This window comes from Schistocerca piceifrons, chromosome 2 (assembly GCF_021461385.2).
Source record: "Schistocerca piceifrons isolate TAMUIC-IGC-003096 chromosome 2, iqSchPice1.1, whole genome shotgun sequence".
In the NCBI taxonomy this organism is placed as follows: Eukaryota; Metazoa; Arthropoda; class Insecta; order Orthoptera; family Acrididae; genus Schistocerca; species Schistocerca piceifrons.
In genome coordinates, this window is record NC_060139.1 from 41,377,583 (window position 1) to 41,398,024 (window position 20,442).

General features: G+C 43.7%; 1 protein-coding gene across 1 annotated transcript in view; it reads left to right on the top strand.

The window, feature by feature from the left end:
* The window catches only part of LOC124776800 (serine protease snake-like), a 388,660-nt gene that overhangs the window by 221,415 nt on the left and 146,803 nt on the right, over positions 1-20,442 (top strand). Inside the window, exon 5 of the mRNA XM_047251945.1 lies at positions 9,756-9,898. Coding sequence (XP_047107901.1) covers positions 9,756-9,898 — 143 coding nt within the window. The remainder of the gene's footprint in view (positions 1-9,755; positions 9,899-20,442) is intronic.

Genomic DNA, 20,442 nt, shown 5'->3' on the forward strand with positions numbered 1-20,442 from the left:
AACTACTTCAGAAGTTACAATCCAGGCACTAGCAAAAATCTTTTCTGTGGAAGGTCTGCCAATCACCCTGGTCTCAGACAGTGGACCGCAGTTTATTTCGCAGACCTTCCAGGATTTTTGTAGGCACTTCGGTATTAGGCACGTTTGCTCTCCCCCCTTCCATCCACAATTGAATGGGGAAGCCGAGCGCATGGTGCGCACATTTAAGATGCAGATGAAAAAGTATGTGCACGAATTTCCTGCGGAGGAAGCATTGACGTTTTTCCTGATGGCATACCGGACCACACCAATGTCAGAACGCAGCCCCGCAGAGCTCCTCCATGGGCGTCAACCTAGGACTCTGCTTAACCTCCTCCAGCCTGGCCCTCGCCAGTCTTTGCAAAACGGAGTACCTGGCTTTCCACTGGGTAAGTCGGTCTGGGCCCGTGGGTTTGGTCGCAATCCACGTTGGATACCGGCGGTGGTCCTGTGCTGAAATGGCCACCGACACTATACCTTGCAGGCGGGGGACCGGGTGGTACGTCGTCACCAAAATCAGCTACATCCACGTTCGGGCACCCACCCTCCGACCTCTCGGACACCGGCTTCCCCATTGCCGGCACCTGTGTTGGTTTCGCAGGGGACGTTACCTCCTGTCCCCACTGTGACTCTGCTGCACTGCGATGGTTCTCAGCCTTGGCAGCCTCCAGTAGCTCCAGCACCGGCATCGCCATCGTTCGAGATGCCCCAGCGAGAGCCGGCCCCCTCTCGCAAGCCCGGTTTCTCAGGAGGCTGGTTCACCTGTGGTCGTCCCTTCCCCTTCATCCCCGCCACTGGGTCTTGCCCCTCCCGAGGTGGAACAGGATCCGGAGTTCGACAGCTTGTCGCCCATTCTGTCCCGGGCTCCGGTTGCGAGACGACGGGGGGCCTCTTCGTGTGGGTCACTTCCAGCCGTATTCGAAGGTTCCGGCTCGAGAGTTGGCAGATCCCCTCAACTCCGGCCTTCCAATGGATGTGGAGGTCATCGCTCCTGCCCAACGCTCCACCTTCCGACACAGTGGATCACAGTGGCTTCACCCCCTGAAGGAGGAGGAGTGCAGTAGCCACCAGAAAGATCGTGGAAGGCGCACATTGGCACGGTGCGTCACGGACGGTAGTGGCCGCAAGTCGAGTCCCGTCCACCAGAGGGCACGCAAGAATTTGGACACGACCTCTTCCGGCATAACAACAACTACAACTCCGGCAGCATGGGCCGTACCCAGTCAGTTAACATCGGGCATGCCTAGACACAGTCCCAGTCTACGCTAAGTGAAGTGTGACGTAAACGTGAACAGTGTTACTAGAGTTGTGGTGGTCCATTAGATAAGGGATGTGGGTCAGAAAATCTGTTATGGTCGAAATTGGGATTAAGGGTTTGGGGGGCTGTCACTTTACGTCAAGAGTGTGACGAGGTAGTGTTTAAAGTAGTACCCAATCGAAGGAAAGAAGTTTTGGTCAGCTTAATTGAAGATCACGTTGCAGAGGGTTCCATTGTAAGTTCAGATGGTTTTTCTTCATATAGGGATTTAGAGGAAAGCGGTTATCAGCATCTTATAGTTAATCACAATATTGAGTTCGGATCATTATCCACAGGGACTTGCACAAACAGCAAAGAGGGTTATTGGTCAGCTGTGAAATCTCTTGTAGGGAAGGGGAAATGCCAGATTTCCACACTTCAAAGTCACTTAGACAAATATTCATGGAGGCATAGTATTCCCTAAATATGTTGCCCATTTAAATGTTTTGTTAAATGTGTTAGGCAAATGTACCATCCAAAAAATGTTAGATAATTTGAGCTTAGGTTCTTTTAAGAAGTTCCCATGTGGTAAGTTCAGTTTTCCATTTTTTTCTTTTTTTTCTTTTACTGCATTTGACTATTTTGATATATTTCATTGTTGTATTACACCATTACATATGTTTTCATGTTCTCCAGTATGTAATAGAAATTTGGCAGCTGTCGTTCTTCTTTCATTTCCCAGCACTAGTATCAGTACAGAATTTTTCGAATCTGTACTACCAATATTGAAGGCGAAATGCCTGTCACACCTAAAATTTGTGTCCCGTCCTTCAGTTCACCTCTACTCTGACACTACCTATTCGAAAAGAATGATGACTTACCAAGCGGGAAAGCGCTGGTAGATAGGCACAATAAAAAAACACACACACAAAATTTCGAGCTTTCGCAACCCATGGTTGCTTTGTCAGGAAAGAGGGAAGGAGAGGGAAAGATGAAAGGATGTGGGTTTTAAGGGAGAGGGTAAGGAGTCTTTCCACTCCCGGGACTGGAATGACTCCTTACCCTCTCCTTTAAAACCCATATCCTTTCATCTTTCCCTCTCCTTCCCTCTTTCCTGACAAAGCAACCGTGGGTTGCAAAAGCTCGAAATTTTGTGTGTGTGTGTTTGTGTGTTTTTTTATTGTGCCTATCTACCAGCGCTTTCCTGCTTGGTACGTCATGGAATCTTTGATTTTAATATATTTTTCCCATGTGGAATGTTTCTTTAGATTATATATATATATATATATATATATATATATATATATATATATATATATATATTATATATAAAAACAAAGATGAGATGACTTACCGAACAAAAGCGCTGGCAGGTCGATAGACACACAAACAAACACAAACAGACACACAAAATTCAAGCTTTCGCAACAAACTGTTGCCTCATCAGGAAAGAGGGAAGGAGAGGGGAAGACGAAAGGAAGTGGGTTTTAAGGGAGAGGGTAAGGAGTCATTCCAATCCCGGGAGCGGAAAGACTTACCTTAGGGGGAAAAAAGGACAGGTATACACTCGCACACACGCACATATCCATCCACACATACAGACACAAGCAGTAGTGTACATATATATAGGTCAACGGAAGTATGGGATACAAATATTATGTAAGTAGCTCCTTCTGCCATCGGTAGTACTACTATCTACGTAAGAGCAGACTATTAGTGGCAGTGGAGGCAAAAGAAACAACACATGTAAAACTTGTATCCTGAGCTTCAGTTGATCTATATAGTTCATCTGAACAACAGGATATTACTGCTAACAAAAAAAAAAAGAAATGGACATACGGTAAACTTGTATTCCCTATCACAGTTAACCAATACAGTTCGAATGAGGTTTGAGATACAACCCATATATATGTAACGTGTGGTATTCTGTGCTACCAGTATTTCCATACATTTTTTCCCCTGCATTTTCCACAGAAATAATATGATACAAACACACAATATCCTTAACGTGAAAATACTACTTGCCTTGATATATGTCAACCATATTTTTCATCTCTCATATTCCTTTGTTTCTGAACAGTCTTGTCAGCTCTTTCATCTGGCCAATTCTGACATCATTGGCCAAAGCCGATGGGTTGTATCCTCTGCTTCACTAGACCCATAGTTTTATATATAATTCTGGCATTCTTTCCTAAAACAATCATACAACATGTAACAGGTAAGTAATGAGTCAAACAACTCTCTTTCTCACTACAAGTGGGTTTTGTAATCTTACCCTTCGACACATCTCTATTAAAATTCTCTCTCTCTGCATAAGTTTTGAAAGCTTTGGAGGCATAAGATATACAAAAGAAAAACTTTTTTACCTATCTTTGTTTTCTCTTGTTGTTGTTGTTAGCTGCAGTTCTCACATCTAGGGGTACATTACTGTGTCTGAAATTTTCACTTAGTCAGTTCCAGATGACTAAATAACTGATGAAGATGTGCCTGTATTATATTGAATTTTATTCTTTGTCACATTTTTTAATATCACATCGTCTTTACAATTAACACTGCTATCACACCGCAGATCTCATTGTTAGTATTTATCATAAAACATGTCTGTTTCCATCAGAGGCATGCCCACTAATCCTACCTATATTCTGCATTACTCACAATATTCCAAAGAGTTTACAAAGTGAAAGAGTTTACAAACATTCTTGACAAAAGAAGAATCACCACCAAGATATAACATTATTTTATAAATGAATCCAGAAATAAATTTAATAATTAGTGTTAGACTGTGCAATTAATAATATGTACTTGAAGTATGCCTGATATTTCTTAATTTCAAGTATTTCTAAAAGAAGAGTAATTTTAACTGTACATACGGAATACTAACAAATTAATTTCTTTTTACATATTTTAGCCTGAAACATAACACATCGTATACAAATTCATATGAAGTTCTTCTATTGAAACAGCTGAGATAGTTTTAATTCACATGAGATTCAGAAATATTTCTGTGGCATCACCTATTTCTGTAAAGAGAAGATTATGTTAGAAAACCAGGTCCATTACATTCTCTCATTCACAGGTTCCAAGTGAGGCGCCTTACCCAATGTATACCTCCCTCCTGCCAATGAAGAAACTGTTAGTTCTCAAAGCTAAATAGTTTGTCCCTTTTGCTTTCACATGTGTCTATTGGTGGAACTATACTATTGGTCATTTAAAAATTTTTGGAAGTTGACTATTACCAGCCATCAGGTAATGTATAAAATGCATGTTTGGCTATCAGCTGCATTTTTATATAAAAACCAAATATCAACCAGTTTCAGTAAGAAATCATCTTCACAGATTAGGATTAAAACGGTTTAAGCCACATCATCACATCTGCCATTACCATGTCTCATATGTAGAGCATATCATGAATTTCAGTATAACACACAGTACTTTCAAAGGCAGATTAGTATGTTTGCTTATAAGAGTCCACCCACTGCCTACAACATTACATCAATACAGCATTATAGCATTACATGATTATAGGACTATTTCATTAATACTAAGTAATACATAGAGATTTTGGAGACAACATTGTCCAAGTTTATAAACAGGATCTTAAACAGTTACTTACAGTCCATGCAAGCGATCACACAATTGGTTTATTCTGACCACTGGTGGTCATATTAAGATTAACTTCCAACATACCATACTTATGCTACTCATCAGCATTCCACCCTCTGCCACTGTATTTGTGTTGGGCCTTGCCACAGTTAAACTATTGATAGTGGCAAGCCATTGCTATAGCAGCCAAATATAGCTGTCTCTGCTGCAGCAAGTACATACAAATTCCCACAGGGGCAGCCTGCACACAATAAAAGTTACAGCATGCTTGTCATTTTATTTCTTTTACTTAAATTAATTATGATACAATTAGAAATGTAAAATTTTGTGTATGTAATTTTTGTATTCATTTCTGTATCTATTTTTCTTTCAAATTCAACTAATGAAATCAATATGTCAGACCTCATGCATGATTGGTTGTCAGTGATGTAATACTGTAGGCAATGGGTGGAGCTTACAGGATACAATCTCAACTACAGCTGCCTTATTCAGCAGTGACCTCCTTACTAATATGAACCTTGTTCCATCTGCTGACAACAACAACCATAACGCATGTAACATCATACTTTTTCATCATTGTAGCTTATATGTTAGATATTGCTTAGCTGTATTTTCATCCCTCTATAATGAATATATATTATTACTGAATTTCATCAGGAAAAACATGAAGATTGTCTGAGGAAAGGGCTGAAACTGGTTGATAATGAATAAAAATCTGAAGATACCACTGAGCCCGTTTTTATTCGATTTTTAGCATTTTATACAATTGCTGTTGTGCTCCAATTGCGAAATGCTTCCTAAAATTTTAAAATGCATTTCTCTTGGCCCCACTGGGGACGGGGCTCTCTCTAGGAGCCCCCTCCCCACTGTCTGCAGCCTGTTAGTTTGTGTCAGACGTGTAACCCATTCTCTGTGGACCTCAAGGCTGCTCATTGTCTTCCAGTTCCTGATAATGCTACAACTTGCTCTCTTCCCAGCCACACCTCCTCTCACCCTCCAAAGGAGAAGTTTTGGGATGAGACTTCTTATCATCCCAGGGTGTATTGGCCCATCCCTCTAATTTATTTGGACTCTATGACTACTGTTCAAATGGCTCTAAGCACTGTGGGACTCAACATCTGAGGTCATCAGTCCCCTACACTTACAACTACTTGAACCTAACTAACCTAAGGACATCATACATTCCCACGCCTGAGGCAGGAGTCGAACCTGTGACCATAGCAGCAGTGCGGTTCCAGACTGAAGCACCTAGAACTGCTCAGCCACAGCAGCCGGCACAACTACTGTCCTCCTATGGACTGTAATGGTTACTACCATCACCTTCCATAATTGCAGTCTCTTCTTTCTCTCTACTCTGGAGCTTTTGTTGTATTGCAGGAATCTCATTTCATGCATACTCATCCACTGACTCTTCATGGTTTCCAAGCCTTCTGCCAGAAGTAGGCTAGCCCTTTGCAAGCCTCCAGTGGTGTCTGTATGCTGGTCCACGGACATGGTAAGTTCCATGGTTCCTCTTCGTACCGCACTAAAAATGGTAGCCATTCAGATCCATTTACACTGTGCAGTAACGATATGCAATCTTTATAACCCCCCCCCCAACTGGCGTCGTACACTTCCTGCTCTTCTTCCCCCCGTTCAACAGCTCCCATCTACCCTCCTTCTCATTGTTGGTTTTGATGCCCATAATCGTCTATGGAGTGATACTGTGACCACTGATGGGGGCAGGACTGTTAAGGCCTGCTAGCAGGGCTTGATCTCTGTCTCCTCAACACTAGAGTGCCTACTCTTCAGTGTGGCACATAGCTTTTTCTCAGCAATTGATCTTTCAATCTGTAGCCCTGGATTCCTCCATTCTATTCAATGTGAAATTCACGATTTGTACAACAATGATCATTTTCTGACCATCTTATCTTTCTTTCAGTAGCACTTGCCTGGACAGCATCCCAGGTGAGCCTGTACTAATGTGGACTGGGTTGCCTTGTATGACTGACTGGCAACTATTGCCTTTCAGACTAGCCCCATGATGAGCCTCCTAGTGGAGGCAGGGATTCCCCTTTTGTGAGTTCTCTGCCAGCAACAGTTGATTGCTTATGTGTTATGCATCTGCTGCTCCCTGAAGCACCCAAACTGCCATCCACTATTCCCAGATACAGAGATATGCTTCTCTCAATGAGGACCCAGGTCTGTGGTTATGATCACCATCTGCATCCCATCCCTTTTTTCCAGAACTCCTGCTTTCCATTTATCATTTCTTCTCTGAGCCTGCTCACATACATCTCCATGGTGCATCACCCATCCACAGCTCTGTCTTGACCTATCGTAAGGTCTGAAAGACTTGGCTCTACCTCAGGTCCTCAGCTGCAATTCTTCATCATTCTAGGCATGTTTTAGGGTTCAGACGTAGTCTGTGCTGGTGGCTTGATGGTTGCCAAACATACTGACTTTGCTTACAATCATGTGGAATGTAATGAATTCTGCTCCTTACCAGATGGCTGCAGTGTTTCCTCTGCATAGTTGGTAGCCATCTCTCGTGTTCTACAGCTTATACATTCCTGCACTGGTGAATCCTTCCCCATCTGTAGCGACTCCTTGAGCAGTTTATAAGGTGTTTACCAGTGTTTTCCTTTTCATTTCTTGGTCCTGATGATCCAGGATTCCCTTTTTGCCAACAGACAATGTGGATGCTTCATAAACTTTGTCTGGACCCTGAAATCACATCAAGATCCCAGGGAATTAACTCATTGACAGGCCACCTCTTGAGATTGTTAATCTGCCACCAAACCTTCAATCAGTATTATGCCATCAAATTCTAAGGATTTGTAATCCTTTTGTACTGTCCTAACCTAGTCACCCTGCAGTGGACTCTTAATCCTCCTCACTCCCTGGTGTTAGCAGATGATGCGTCAGTGGCTGAACTGGTTTTATAGTTTATTGATAACAAAGGCTTTTATCATGTTCTCTAAGGGATGATGTCATCCTTGTCAGCCCATTGAAAGGTTGACAGGACACCCGCCTGCCACCTCTGTCCTGACTGGGCGATGGCTGTCTGTGCCTGATGCTCTGTTTCAGACCTTGCCCTATCTATTCCTCACTCTTCTTCCCTTTCTCACAGTTTCTGCCTTTGAGGGCCTTCAGCTGCTCCCTGGACTGAGCACCTCACCAGACTTCCTTCCTTTCCCTCTTTTCTTCTTCCTTGTTTTCTCTCTAGGCTTTGTTGAGCTCTGATAAACCTTGGGGTTTTCTTTTCTTGGGTTTCATGTATCCCTTTCAATTATGTGTAGTGTTGTTGAATTGTCTGTTTCAGGTATGAGGGACTGATGGCCTCATTGTTTTGTCCCTTTAAACCTTAAACCGACCAGTCAAGTTGACTGTTAGACATCGAGGACAGTGATTTGTGATCTCTACTTGGTAACTGTGTTATTAATTTACTTGCTACATGTTAATAATTCTGTTTAATCACTTAGGTGCTAGGTTATTGTACTCAGTCACATTATAGGATATCAACTGAGTGTAGTACCTGGCTAGCTGTTCATTGGTGCATAAATTATAGTAGGCGACACTTGATCTGGCCATAAACAGTAGTTCATTCAGCAACTGAAGTGCAAGCAAAGTGTTTGAACTGCAAATCCTTTGTGGGCCACATTATTTGTAGTATACTGGCTCCACATACCAAATTTTCAGCCACATGTGTTGGAGGTGCTGGTAGCAAGAGAACATTTGCATATGTAAATACGGCTATCCTTCAGCTTCATTGCAGGAAACAAAGGAGAATATTGACAAAATATGCTACAGGAATAAAACAAAAATCACAATTAACATAAAATATGGTGTCGTAGTGCCACAAGATCTGATGACCAAGATACAGTTCTCCAAAACATGTAGTGAGAATAATAATAACTGTACAAATAGAACTGTTGTTCTGTGAAGAACAGCAATGTGGTCTTTGTAACAAGGTAGAAATAGATCAGCAGCATTTATGTAGTGCAAGTAAGGAAGCTGCAACCCTTTTCAGAGTCAAAGCTTCTTGTCAGTTTTACTGTGTTAAATTTAGCTCAGGTAAACATAAATAGTTGATAGCTGTCAGCAATTCAGTTCCAAATGGCTGCTTCACTACATTTGTTCATACCTTTGTTTGTGCCAAATCCTGGTACAGTCTCTTTGATTATTTGATTGTCAGATCATAATGAAGGAATGAATGAGAGAATGAATAATTCATATAATGCATAGAAATATTTGAAATCAAGGAAAGTAATACAGTACTTGGAAATCAGTGATAGAATACAAACAATGGAATGATGAAAGACAATTACTCACATTATTTACATTTTCTGTGTTTACCTAAATCATTTCAGGCCAGATAAATAATATGCTGTGCAGTGGGTGGATGTCTTCTCTCATACTGCCATTAAAATTGGAGAAAACAATATGTAACTGATGAGCAATATAGTTACAGTACAACATAGTGAACATTTGAATGGAATCTTTAGAATAGGACACACACAATACTGGCATGGTATGCACTCTGCAATACTTCAGGGAAGATAAGTGATGTGACAAAAAAAAAACCTGTAGCCCAGACATTGAGTTAAAGATTATATACTTTGCTCTAAATAGGTCTCAATTAGTTTTATTTATTATTGAAGCATCCCTCAGCAACAATCCATACAAAATTATTTGTCTGTTTTCAAATGTGGTGTTAAATGGAAACATCATACTAATTTTTCTAAAGGACTGTTCATCTTAGGCTAGCATCTAAATATAAGGCACATACAATTGATATTAAGTGTCAATGAAATTTACATATTTCTCAATATTATCATAAGATATAGACTTTTTCAACAGATGTTACTCCTGTGTCATATTTTCATAGCCTAATTTGGATTATTTATTCCTACAGGAAGCCTGACACACAACCAAATGGAATACCTGACACAACAACCACATCACCAAACAGCAGCCTTGTCTCAAAGTTCCAGTCTACCACTACTCAATCTGGTAACACTTCAAGTCAGCAAATTAGGAAGCGGGTTAGTGAAGAGAGTAAGTTCCAGTTTTTCTTAAGGTTTTTGAATTATCAGATGTTCCGATTGACTGATGGACATACTGGCTGACTGATCTATCTTTATCTATCTATCTCTCTATCCATCTGTCTATCTATCTATCAGTCTGTGAAAGAATTTGCATTGTATGCATTTGAAATCATTATGGCTTAAAATTTATTGCTTATGCAGTAAATGGAAATCAATTCTTTTAAATCTAATTACATATCTTTCTTTTAGTCTTAGTTAATTATTATATCTATATACATCTACACAGATACTCTACTAGCCACAGTATGGTGCATGACAGAGGGCACTCTGTACCACTACAAGGCATTTCCTTCACTGCTCCACTCACTATCTATATGCCTCCGTATGGGTCCTAACTTCTTGTATCTTATTTCATGGTACTTACGTGCAATGTGAGTTGGTGGCAGTAGAATAATTTTGCAGTCACTGTCAAATGCTGGCTCTCTAAACTTTCTCAAATTGATTCCTGAAAAGAATGTTGCCTTCCATTCTGGAATTTCTGTTTGAGTTTACAAAGCATCTCCATAACATTTGTGTTAATGGAACCTACCAGTAACAAATCTAGCAGCCCACTTCTGAACTTCTTCAATGTCTTCCTTCGATCTGACCTGGTACAGATCCCAAACACTCAAGCAGTACTCAAGAATAGGTAGCACCGACATCCTATGTCTGATCTTCTCAACAGGTGAACCACTCTTTCCTAAAATTCTCCTAATAAACGAAAGTCAAAAATTCCCCTTCCCTACCACAGTTCTCACATGTTTGTTCCATTTCATATTGCTCTGTAATGTTATTCCTGGATATTTAAATGATTTGACTGTGTCAAGCAGCACACTAGTAATACTGTATTTGAACATTACTGGTTTATTCTTCATACTCACCTTCATTAACTTACATTTCTCCACATTGAGCCAACTGTCATTCACCACAACAACTAGAAATTTTGTCTAAATCGTCTTGTATCCTCCTACATTCACTCTACTTTGATACCTGACTGTACACCACAGCATCATCAACAAAGAACCGCAGATTGCTGCCTACCCTGTCCAGCATATCTTTTATCATTTATGTATATAGAGAACAACAGTGCTCCTGTCAAACTTGCCCGAGGCACTACTAAAAATAACATTGCTTCTGATGAACACTCGCCATTGAGGTTCGATTGTTTAAGAAGTCTCCGGCACACTCACATATCTGCGAACTTGACCAATATGATCGTTCTATGGGAACAGGATATGAATAGCGATATATGGAATAAACTGTCCCCACTAATATGTGCATATACATATATTTTGGCAATTATCATACACGTGCACACAGTACAAGGTATAAGAACAGACTGAATTAACATGGTGACTCAGATGAGCAACCTGAGTCCCAAAGATTAATGTTGTCTAATATTGATATGATCTATCCAGGCCACACAGCCCTCCCCCCCCCTCCCCCCGACCCGCAGTATGAAGTACCACATGTGAGTCTTGAGGGAAGAGTATGTGGGCATCAACACTGTTGGTGGTCATAGAAGTTGGCAGATGCACGACCGGGACCTCCACCCTGACTGGGGCAGTGTGCGGACGCGGAGCGCAGCTCCACCTCAAAGTCGTTGAGCCAGCAAGAATGGACGATGTGGTAACCAGCCTGAGAGCAGGCAGGTTGAATGGCGGATGGCAGGGTGTAGGTGTGGCAAGCCTGGATGCTAATTGAGGCATCCCGCAAGATGAAGGCATGAATTGTCATCAGCTCGCACTATTGAGGGAGGTGAGGCTATCCACAACACTGATGTTTAACTGGTCATTGGGCTGTGGGGCCGCGTTGTCTATGAGTAAAATGAGAACTTGGTCGTCGAGAGTGACAATTGAAATGTTGTCCTCCTGGTGTGGGGGTTTGTTGCAAGGCAGGGTGACTATGGGAGAGGGTGTCTCTGTAGTTGATGAGGGAGCAACAAAAACCGCACACAGGGTGGTGGGGGACATGTCTGAGAAACTTGCGAAAGGTGACGGGGAGGCGTCGGGTGAACAAAATGGCGTGGTGGTCTGAGGAGAAACATTTTCGGACTCCACGGTGGGAGGGAGACTGGCGAGATAGTTGTTAGGAGAATCACACTGAGCCAGCAGAGGGATGTTGGGGTCCATGAATGCTGGTTTGAGTTGGTGTAACAAAACAGTTTGCAGACTGTCTTTGATGATGATGATGTTGAAAGTTGTTTCACCTGCCGAAAGACTTTAAAGGGGCAACAATAAGGTGGTTGCAGAGGTTGTCAGATCGAATCGTCTCTCAGCAATACATGGGAGCAATTGTTGAAAGCGGTTGGCAAGTAAGTGTCCAGTGGGAAGTGGCTGATAGGTGCGTGTGGGTGTGCTTGTTTGAAGTGAGTGCGCATGCGACTTATAAAATCCAGGAAAGGGGGAAGTCTTCACGTACTTGAGGCTGAATGAGTTCCCCTGGTAGGAAGTGGTTCTCCCCGAAATCGAATTCTGAGATAGTTCCCTGTAAGTCAGGCTTGAAAGTTGAATGGAGGCCGAACAGTACCCATGGAAGTGCTTCAGACCAGAGGCAGTCATGGCACCTGAGCGCCATTTTTAGAGTGCGAAGCAACCATTCCACTAACCCGTTGCTTTGTGGGTGGTAGGTTGTGGTCTGAATTTTCTTTATGTCGCAGACGTGACATAAAGTAATCAACAGGGAAGACTCAAACTGGTCAGTGGTCATGATGGTCAGACAACCAAACCTAGCAATTCATGAGGAGATAAAACCCTTGGTCATGGTCTCGGCATTGATGTCAGGTAAGGGGACTGCCTCTACCCAGCAGGATGTGCTGTCAGTTGTGGATAGAATGCATCTGTGGCCCACCGACGGTGGAAGAGGACTGATAAGATTGATATGTACAGACAAAATCGTCCTGGAGAGATGTTCAACTAGCCCAGTAGTGGGGTGGTGTGGCTGCCGATTTTGTTGCATTGGCAGGGGATGCAGCTGCATTCCCAGTTCTGACAGTCCCGTTTTATATTCTTCCAAACAAAAATCTCGGAGATGAGCAGTGAAGTGGCGCAGATGCTACCACGGTGAGCGAGGTTATGCAGAGCATCAAAGGCATGCTGGCGCAGGGGGGGGGGGGGGGGGGGGTGGGGGGGGGGGTGTAATTGAAAGCCTCCAGCATAGGTACAGTCCATCGAACGGGTTTGAGTCCTGAAGTCTGTTTACCTGACAGTGAGTCTGTCAGCGGGACCTGCACGGCAGTGGCAGAAGGCAGGTGATGACGGTAGTAATTTATTGTGACCAGGAAACGTCGGAGTTATTTGTAATTAGCCGGGGGTGGCAGTGAAGTGATGGCATGTACACAAGATTTGGAAGGCTGTATTTCATTGGTGGAGATGGTGTAACCTAAGAAAGTGACAGAAGGCTGGCACAACGGAGTTTTTCTTGGTGGACCTTGATGCCGTTGGAGTTCAATGTCTGCAGGACCATGGATAAATGATTTTCATGTTCCTCAGCTTGTAATCTCCCCACGGAAAATTACCCTCTACCACGCAATAATTAATAATTATCAATCAAATCATCCACATTTATTCACTTTTGGAAAGTATCTGATCGGATTTTCTAGTAATATATGCGCCGACAGCTCGTCGACGCCAAGGTATTTTTCTAGTACGTTTATTCTTTGGAAGAACAGAGATACATATATTTATTCTCCATGGTTGTTAGGGACGGATAACTAGGACAGCTTCGGAAGTATCTGTTGGAAGATTGTCGGGTTGCTAAAAGAGACATATTTGCTCTTCTTCTCGCTAAAGCGAGCTATTAACGTTTGTGCCACTAGCGGGTTATTTGAAGAGAGAGAGAAAAACTGTAAACGCAAATTAAGTAAGACTTGGAATCAACAGAAAATGGAACATGTAATGGAGATGGATTGAATATACAATTTTCCTCAGAAATAAGGTTTGTGACCCTTTTATTCTAGAGTGAATGACGAATGAGTTCTCTGTCTGAATCATTGATGATTGTCTTGGCCCTGTAATTAGTGGGGAAGTTTCAGTTGTGACGAAGAGAGCCTGCAATCACCGAGATTTTATAAAATCGTCCAAAAAGGTTTCGGACACATCTGAAATTCTAAATCTGTCGTAAAATGAACGAATTGTTCAAACGATCGATTTTCCCAACTGAATGCAGCGCTTAACAATAATAATAGATATAAAGATCTTTTACAGCAAGCCAGCCGCTGAATATTAAGACGAAGGGCTCCACCAGAGATTCTATTGGGCTGAGTTCGCGTAATCAAATATTATATTTAAAACTGTATATAGATAAATAACAGAGAGAGAGAGAGCGAATGAAATTAGTGAAAATACGCAGAATCCTCCATTAGTATAATTGTTTGCCTGTCTTATCACGGATCAGCGTAAAGATAAAACAGGAGGCCCTTACTTTACTGTACAGGTTTATGTGTGAGAGACATTACACCAAGTTAGCGGCAAGATGCATTCACATACTTTCATCATTTACAGTAAAATCCATTATAAGCTGACTTGATGAAAATGAGTATAACGTCCAGATGTGCAATACAAAACTCGAACTGTCATAAGTTCTTAGGCCGAATGTCATGAAGGTGTATTGGAACAAACCAAGTGGTGTGATAATAGCTGTTTTAGGAAAGTCATCTGGAGCTACAGGAATCCGGTGGTAGGCACGTTTACAGTCAATAACACTGAAGATTGTAGCGCCTGATAAAATATGAGTGAAATCATTTATGTTAGGCACAGGGTCGTTGTCCTTGACAGTACGAGCGTTTAAATGTCTGTAGTTGCTGCACATTTGGAAAGAACCATCATTTTTGAGGACTAGGTGGGTTGATGAAGACCAGTTGCTGTCTGACCGTTGCAGGATACCTGCCTCCAAAAGCTGTTAATTTGCTGCCTTGCTGTGCGCAACTTAATAGGGTTGAGGCATCTAACCTTGTGCCTAATACTAGGGCTGGCAGTAGTAACTATTTTGTCTGTCGTTCCGTCTGTGACAGAAGAAACTGAGAACTGCACATGAACTGATCAACGTCCTGACCCGAAGTTTTTGGACAGGTAGAGTGCGACGAGGCATAGCCATTAGTGGAGTGAGAAAAGGCAGCACAAAAGTCACATGTCTAGTACTTGAGTGTGACATGCACTTGTGTGGAGAGGGCGGCTGTGCATGGAGCAGATCAGAATGCGCGGCGACTGTCTGCTGTCAACCTTGAACTGGGTGCCTGGTGTGGGCGAGAGTGGTGTTGGCATTGTGCGTGGAACAGCAATGGCCACTGAGTTACGTGGCTGGTGCATGAGAGAGGGGGAATGTTTATCAACACGCAGTGGGCATGGTTGTATCATGCACGCGACTGTTATTAGAAGCACTGTCTGACACATATGGCAGTGAATGTGGCCAGCTCATTGAGTTTGTGGAGTCTACTGGATGTGAATCATCACGCACAATTTTAGTTTTTGGACTAACCTGATGAGTGTCCGAGCTGGTGTCTGCTGGATTAGGTGGCGGGACTGTGGTTTCAGCAGTGAGGTACAGCTGTGACGAGCCAGTTGTAAGTGTGTGCTATTCATTGTTTCATCTCATCATTTTCCCAGCGGAGTTGTGCTGCCGAGTCGTATTCTGACAGTAGGTTAGTGACACAGGTCACAATGTTGCCCACAAGGGCAGAGCACTCGTGTATCAACTCACATGTCGCGAGAGAAACAGATCATGGAACATAAGTGCGAGAGCACAGTATCTGAGTGTTAGTGGCATGGTGTAGCACTGAGCCCTGGACTAGGTTCAGAGAGTGTTTGTAATGTGACAAAAAATCCATACCGAGAATTGATTCATCAATGTCAGCAATGTAGAAAGTCCATGGAAAACACAGAGAAGGAGATAGCTGCACCTTAACTTTGACAGAGCCTGAGGTCTGTAACGTTGATGCATTGACAGCTTGTAGAAGTGACTTCGTCAATGAAAAGATGGGGCGAGCCACCAATATATGTATGATAGACACATCAGCATCTGCGTTGACTAGGAAAATGAGCCCTGACGAAATGTCAGTCACATACAAATGACCCCTCGGCCGAGCAGACGAGTGGATGGAGGGCAATATATGAGGACGCCTGTGAGGTTCCCCATACGACTCAGCATCTTTTAGGTCCTGTGATTGGTGTTTGGGTGCTGGCAAGGTAATTGACACTTCTTGGCATTATCGCCAAAAATCTTGTGGTACCAGCAGTGTGGATGAGGTGGATGTGGTGGAGGTTGTGACTGCGGCAGCAGAGGAGGCTTGTCCTTGTTGATTTGTTCTGGCGTGTATACCAGCACGTATGGTGCGTGGGCAATCCTGGAGTGCTCAGACAGCAGAGAGAGCAAGCGGATACTGCCAGGCGATGTAGAAGGCACAGAGGTAGAGTGAGCCCTGCCCCTTCCAGCAGACGGCCGGTAAGCAGGAGCAGTTGTGCCCACTAGTGGTGGGTGGTGAGCTGGTTGGTGTTGTTATAGCAATGAATACAGATGATCTGTGATGCAGAGATGAGAGCCGATTGACTTAAAGGAGTGTGGTAGCAGGTGGATCTGTACGTCAGTAGGCAATTTGGCACACTGCATTGCCCACAGAGTGATGTCCGGCATGGTATGCTCACTCACAAGTAACTGAAGGCGGTGCCAGAGTTGTGATGAGGTTTGGTCCCCCAGATGTTCCTCATACAAGATCTTGATGATTAATTCTTGTGGTGAGCAAGCGAGTCATTCCATTATTATTCTCTCCATGAACTCATACTTCAGTGGAGGTGGTGGTGAGAGGAGTAGATCGCAGATTAAGTCCGACTGATCATGGAGGTGTATGAAGAGACACAGGAATTTAGAGTTGTAGTCAGACACGTGAAGCAACTAGAAAAGATGCTCGACAAGCCCAAACCATGATACAGGGTTGTCTTGGTATAAAGGTGGCAGTTTTGGCAGATGACCTGGGGGAGGGGACGAAGGCAGCTTCAGTGTCCCTTGGAAAACCAGCTGGTCCGTGGCAGGAGAGACAGTACAGCAGGCTGGCATAGTAGGCGAGGGTGTGTTACTGGCGAGAATGTCTGTAGCAATGGCGGGTGGTATTGTCCTTGGCGTGTCATGAAAACATGACTCAGCTGGCACAATCGGTACCATGGGAATGAGCAGTTGCGCGATACGTGAAGGGGTCATGTAAACTGGACCATAGGTTACAGGTACTGATTTGAATTTGCCGACCTCAGAAATAATGTGGAAGTGGAAGGCTGGCACAGTAGACACAGGGGGGAGAGTGGCTGAGTGGTCAGAGTTGGGCCCCCTTGTGTGTGTGGGTAGGGTATGGGGGAGGGAGGGGGGGAGGGTTGGTAACTCGTGTGACAAAAGTGAGAGTTCTATTCGCATGTTGAAAGCATGCCCCATGGGGTCGGACTACAAATTACCGGTGGAACTTGCAGAAGATCACTGCGGTGTGGTAAGACATATCTGGAAGGCGAAATGCTAAAGGATGTACTTGAGCCCATGTGGTCGAAATGTTGAGCAACAGGTCTGGGGGGTGAGCAACGAGAATTTTGCATCCAGAAATGTCCATCATTTGTCTGCAAATGAGGCAAAACCAGAACAGGCCACAATTGATAGAGGCCAAGTGCATTTTGTGCAAATGGTGGCATTGCACAAAGCACGACAGTAACTGTTGTTGCAGCCCGTTGAGAGTCAAAGTAAATGTGTGAAGGTAGAGTGCTTTGAACATTATACGATCGACTGGTAGGAACACAGTTCTGAATATTATCAACTTCACATGTTGGCAAGCACAGTTGGGCAACATGAAACCCGAGTCCATTGTTTGAGTTAACGGTGTAGCACTCGACCATTGTAGAACAACAAAGTGTGAGGTTAACATGGTTGGAGATTGTGAATCACTATCGAGCAATGGAGAGCTGGCCATTGGTGAAGGATTGAAGGGGCTTCCAAATCTTTGAAAAAAATGTTGGGTAAGGTGGCCATGGTGGCATGCAAATAACCTGTTGATTTACAACACCCTGTGCAAAAGTCGCAGAAGACAAAGAAACTTCTCAGTCAACAATATGGGAGCAGGATATGAATAGTGGTATATGGAATAAACTGTCCCCACTAATATTGGCATATATATATATATATATATATATATATATATATATATATATATATATATATATATATATATATATATATATGTCTGCTTGTTCCTGTATATGTGTGGATGGATATGTGTGTGAGTGTATACCCGTCCTCTTTCCTCTCCCGGGATTGGAATGACTCCTTACCCTCTCCCTTAAAACCCACATCCTTTCGTCTTTCCCTCTCCTTCCCTCTTTCCTGATGAGGCAACAGTTTGTTGCAAAAGCTTGAATTTTGTGTTTATGTTTGTGTGTCTATCGACCTGCCAGTGCTTTCGTTCGGTAAGTCACCTCATCTTTGTTTTCATTTCAACCTCATGTTACACTTTCCACCTTCTAATACCATGTCACCCTCACAACACCCCCACAACGACCCCATTAAGTTTTATTTACATTCCCTCCGCAAACATGCCTTCACCCTAGCCAGATTATGCTCGCATATTTTATTTTCTCAGGCTTGTCTGACATTTGGCATAACCCCCAAAGGCCTCACACTTAAAGTTCCCATCTCTGGCTGCAACCCTTCTTTCCATCAGTCCCTATACCAGTTCCAAACTGAACAATCCATTGCCCTCACCCACCTAATCCTTCACCTACACATCAACTCAGCCAATGAACACACCCGTCAACTCCTATCGTTAATAAAAGTCCTCAATCTTTCCCCTCCCACATCCACACCGGCCATTCAGAGCATCCTCCTACAGGCCAACCGCAAATTAGAACAACATGCCACCCTTCAACTCAAAAAACTATCCAATCTCCTGGTTTCCCACCTCCGGAAAGGCAACTCACTCACCCTTCAAAAATTTTTCCACCAAACCTCAACCACCTCTCATTGCACACAAACCCAGTCTCTCCCATCTACTCAGTCTCCCACTTCCAGCTTCACTCCCTCCAAAACCTCGAAATTCCAATCAACACAATCTGGCCCCACAACACCCTAATTCAGTAGTTAACCTTTCCTCCAAACCTCTCTCCCAATCCGAAACCTCTGTCCTATCCAAAGGCCTCACCTTCAGCCCCACTCCCAGATTCAAACAAAGAGCCCTCGTCAAAGATTTACTGTCCTACACTCGTACTCTCTGCTGGAAGTATCACTTTGCCACGAAGAAAAATGATCCTAATCCTACCCCTAATGATCCAACTCCCCAAGACACTATCCAAATTGAACCCTGCCTGGAACAGTTCCGTCCTCCGTCACAGCGGGACCCACCTCCTCTTCCTCAAAATCACCCTCTCCAAACCTTCCAGGAATTTCTGACTTCCAGCCTTGCCTCTCAATCATTCTTAAAAATCCTTAATCCTACTCCCAACATCACCACTGCTGAAGCCCAGGCTATCCGTGATCTGAAGGCTGACCGGTCCATCGTCATTCTTCCGGCGGACAAGGGTTCCACGACCGTGGTACTTGATCGTCGGGAGTATGTGGCTGAGGGACTGCGTCAGCTTTCAGACAACACCACATACAAAGTTTGCCAAGGTAATCCCATTCCTGATGTCCAGGCGGAGCTTCAAGGAATCCTCAGAACCTTAGGCCCTCTACAAAACCTTTCACCTGATTCCATCCACCTCCTGACCCCACCAACACCCCGCACCCCTACCTTCTACCTTCTTCCTAAAATTCACAAACCCAATCATCCCGGCCGCCACATTGTTGCTGGTTACCAAGCCCCCACAGAACGTATCTCTGCCTACGTAGATCAACACCTTCAACCCATTACGTGCAATCTCCCATCCTTCATCAAAGACACCAACCACTTTCTCGAACTCCTGGAATCCTTACCCAATCCGTTACCCCCAGAAACCATCCTTGTAACCATTGATGCCACTTCCTTATACACAAATATCCCGCACGTCCAGGGCCTCGCTGCGATGGAGCACTTCCTTTCACGCCGATCACCTGCCACCCTACCTAAAACCTCTTTCCTCATTACCTTAGCCAGCTTCATCCTGACCCACAACTTCTTCACTTTTGAAGGCCAGACATACCAACAATTAAAGGGAACAGCCATGGGTACCAGGATGGCCCCCTCGTATGCCAACCTATTCATGGGTCGCTTAGAGGAAGCCTTCCTGGTTACCCAGGCCTGCCAACCCGAAGTTTGGTACAGATTTATTGATGACATTTTCGTGATCTGGACTCACAGTGAAGAAGAACTCCAGAATTTCCTCTCCAACCTTAACTCCTTTGGTTCCATCAGATTCACCTGGTCCTACTCCAAATCCCATGCCACTTTCCTTGACGTCGACCTCCACCTGTCCAATGGCCAGCTTCACACGTCCGTCCACATTAAACCCACCAACAAGCAACAGTACCTCCATTATGACAGCTGCCACCCATTCCACATCAAACGGTCCCTTCCCTACA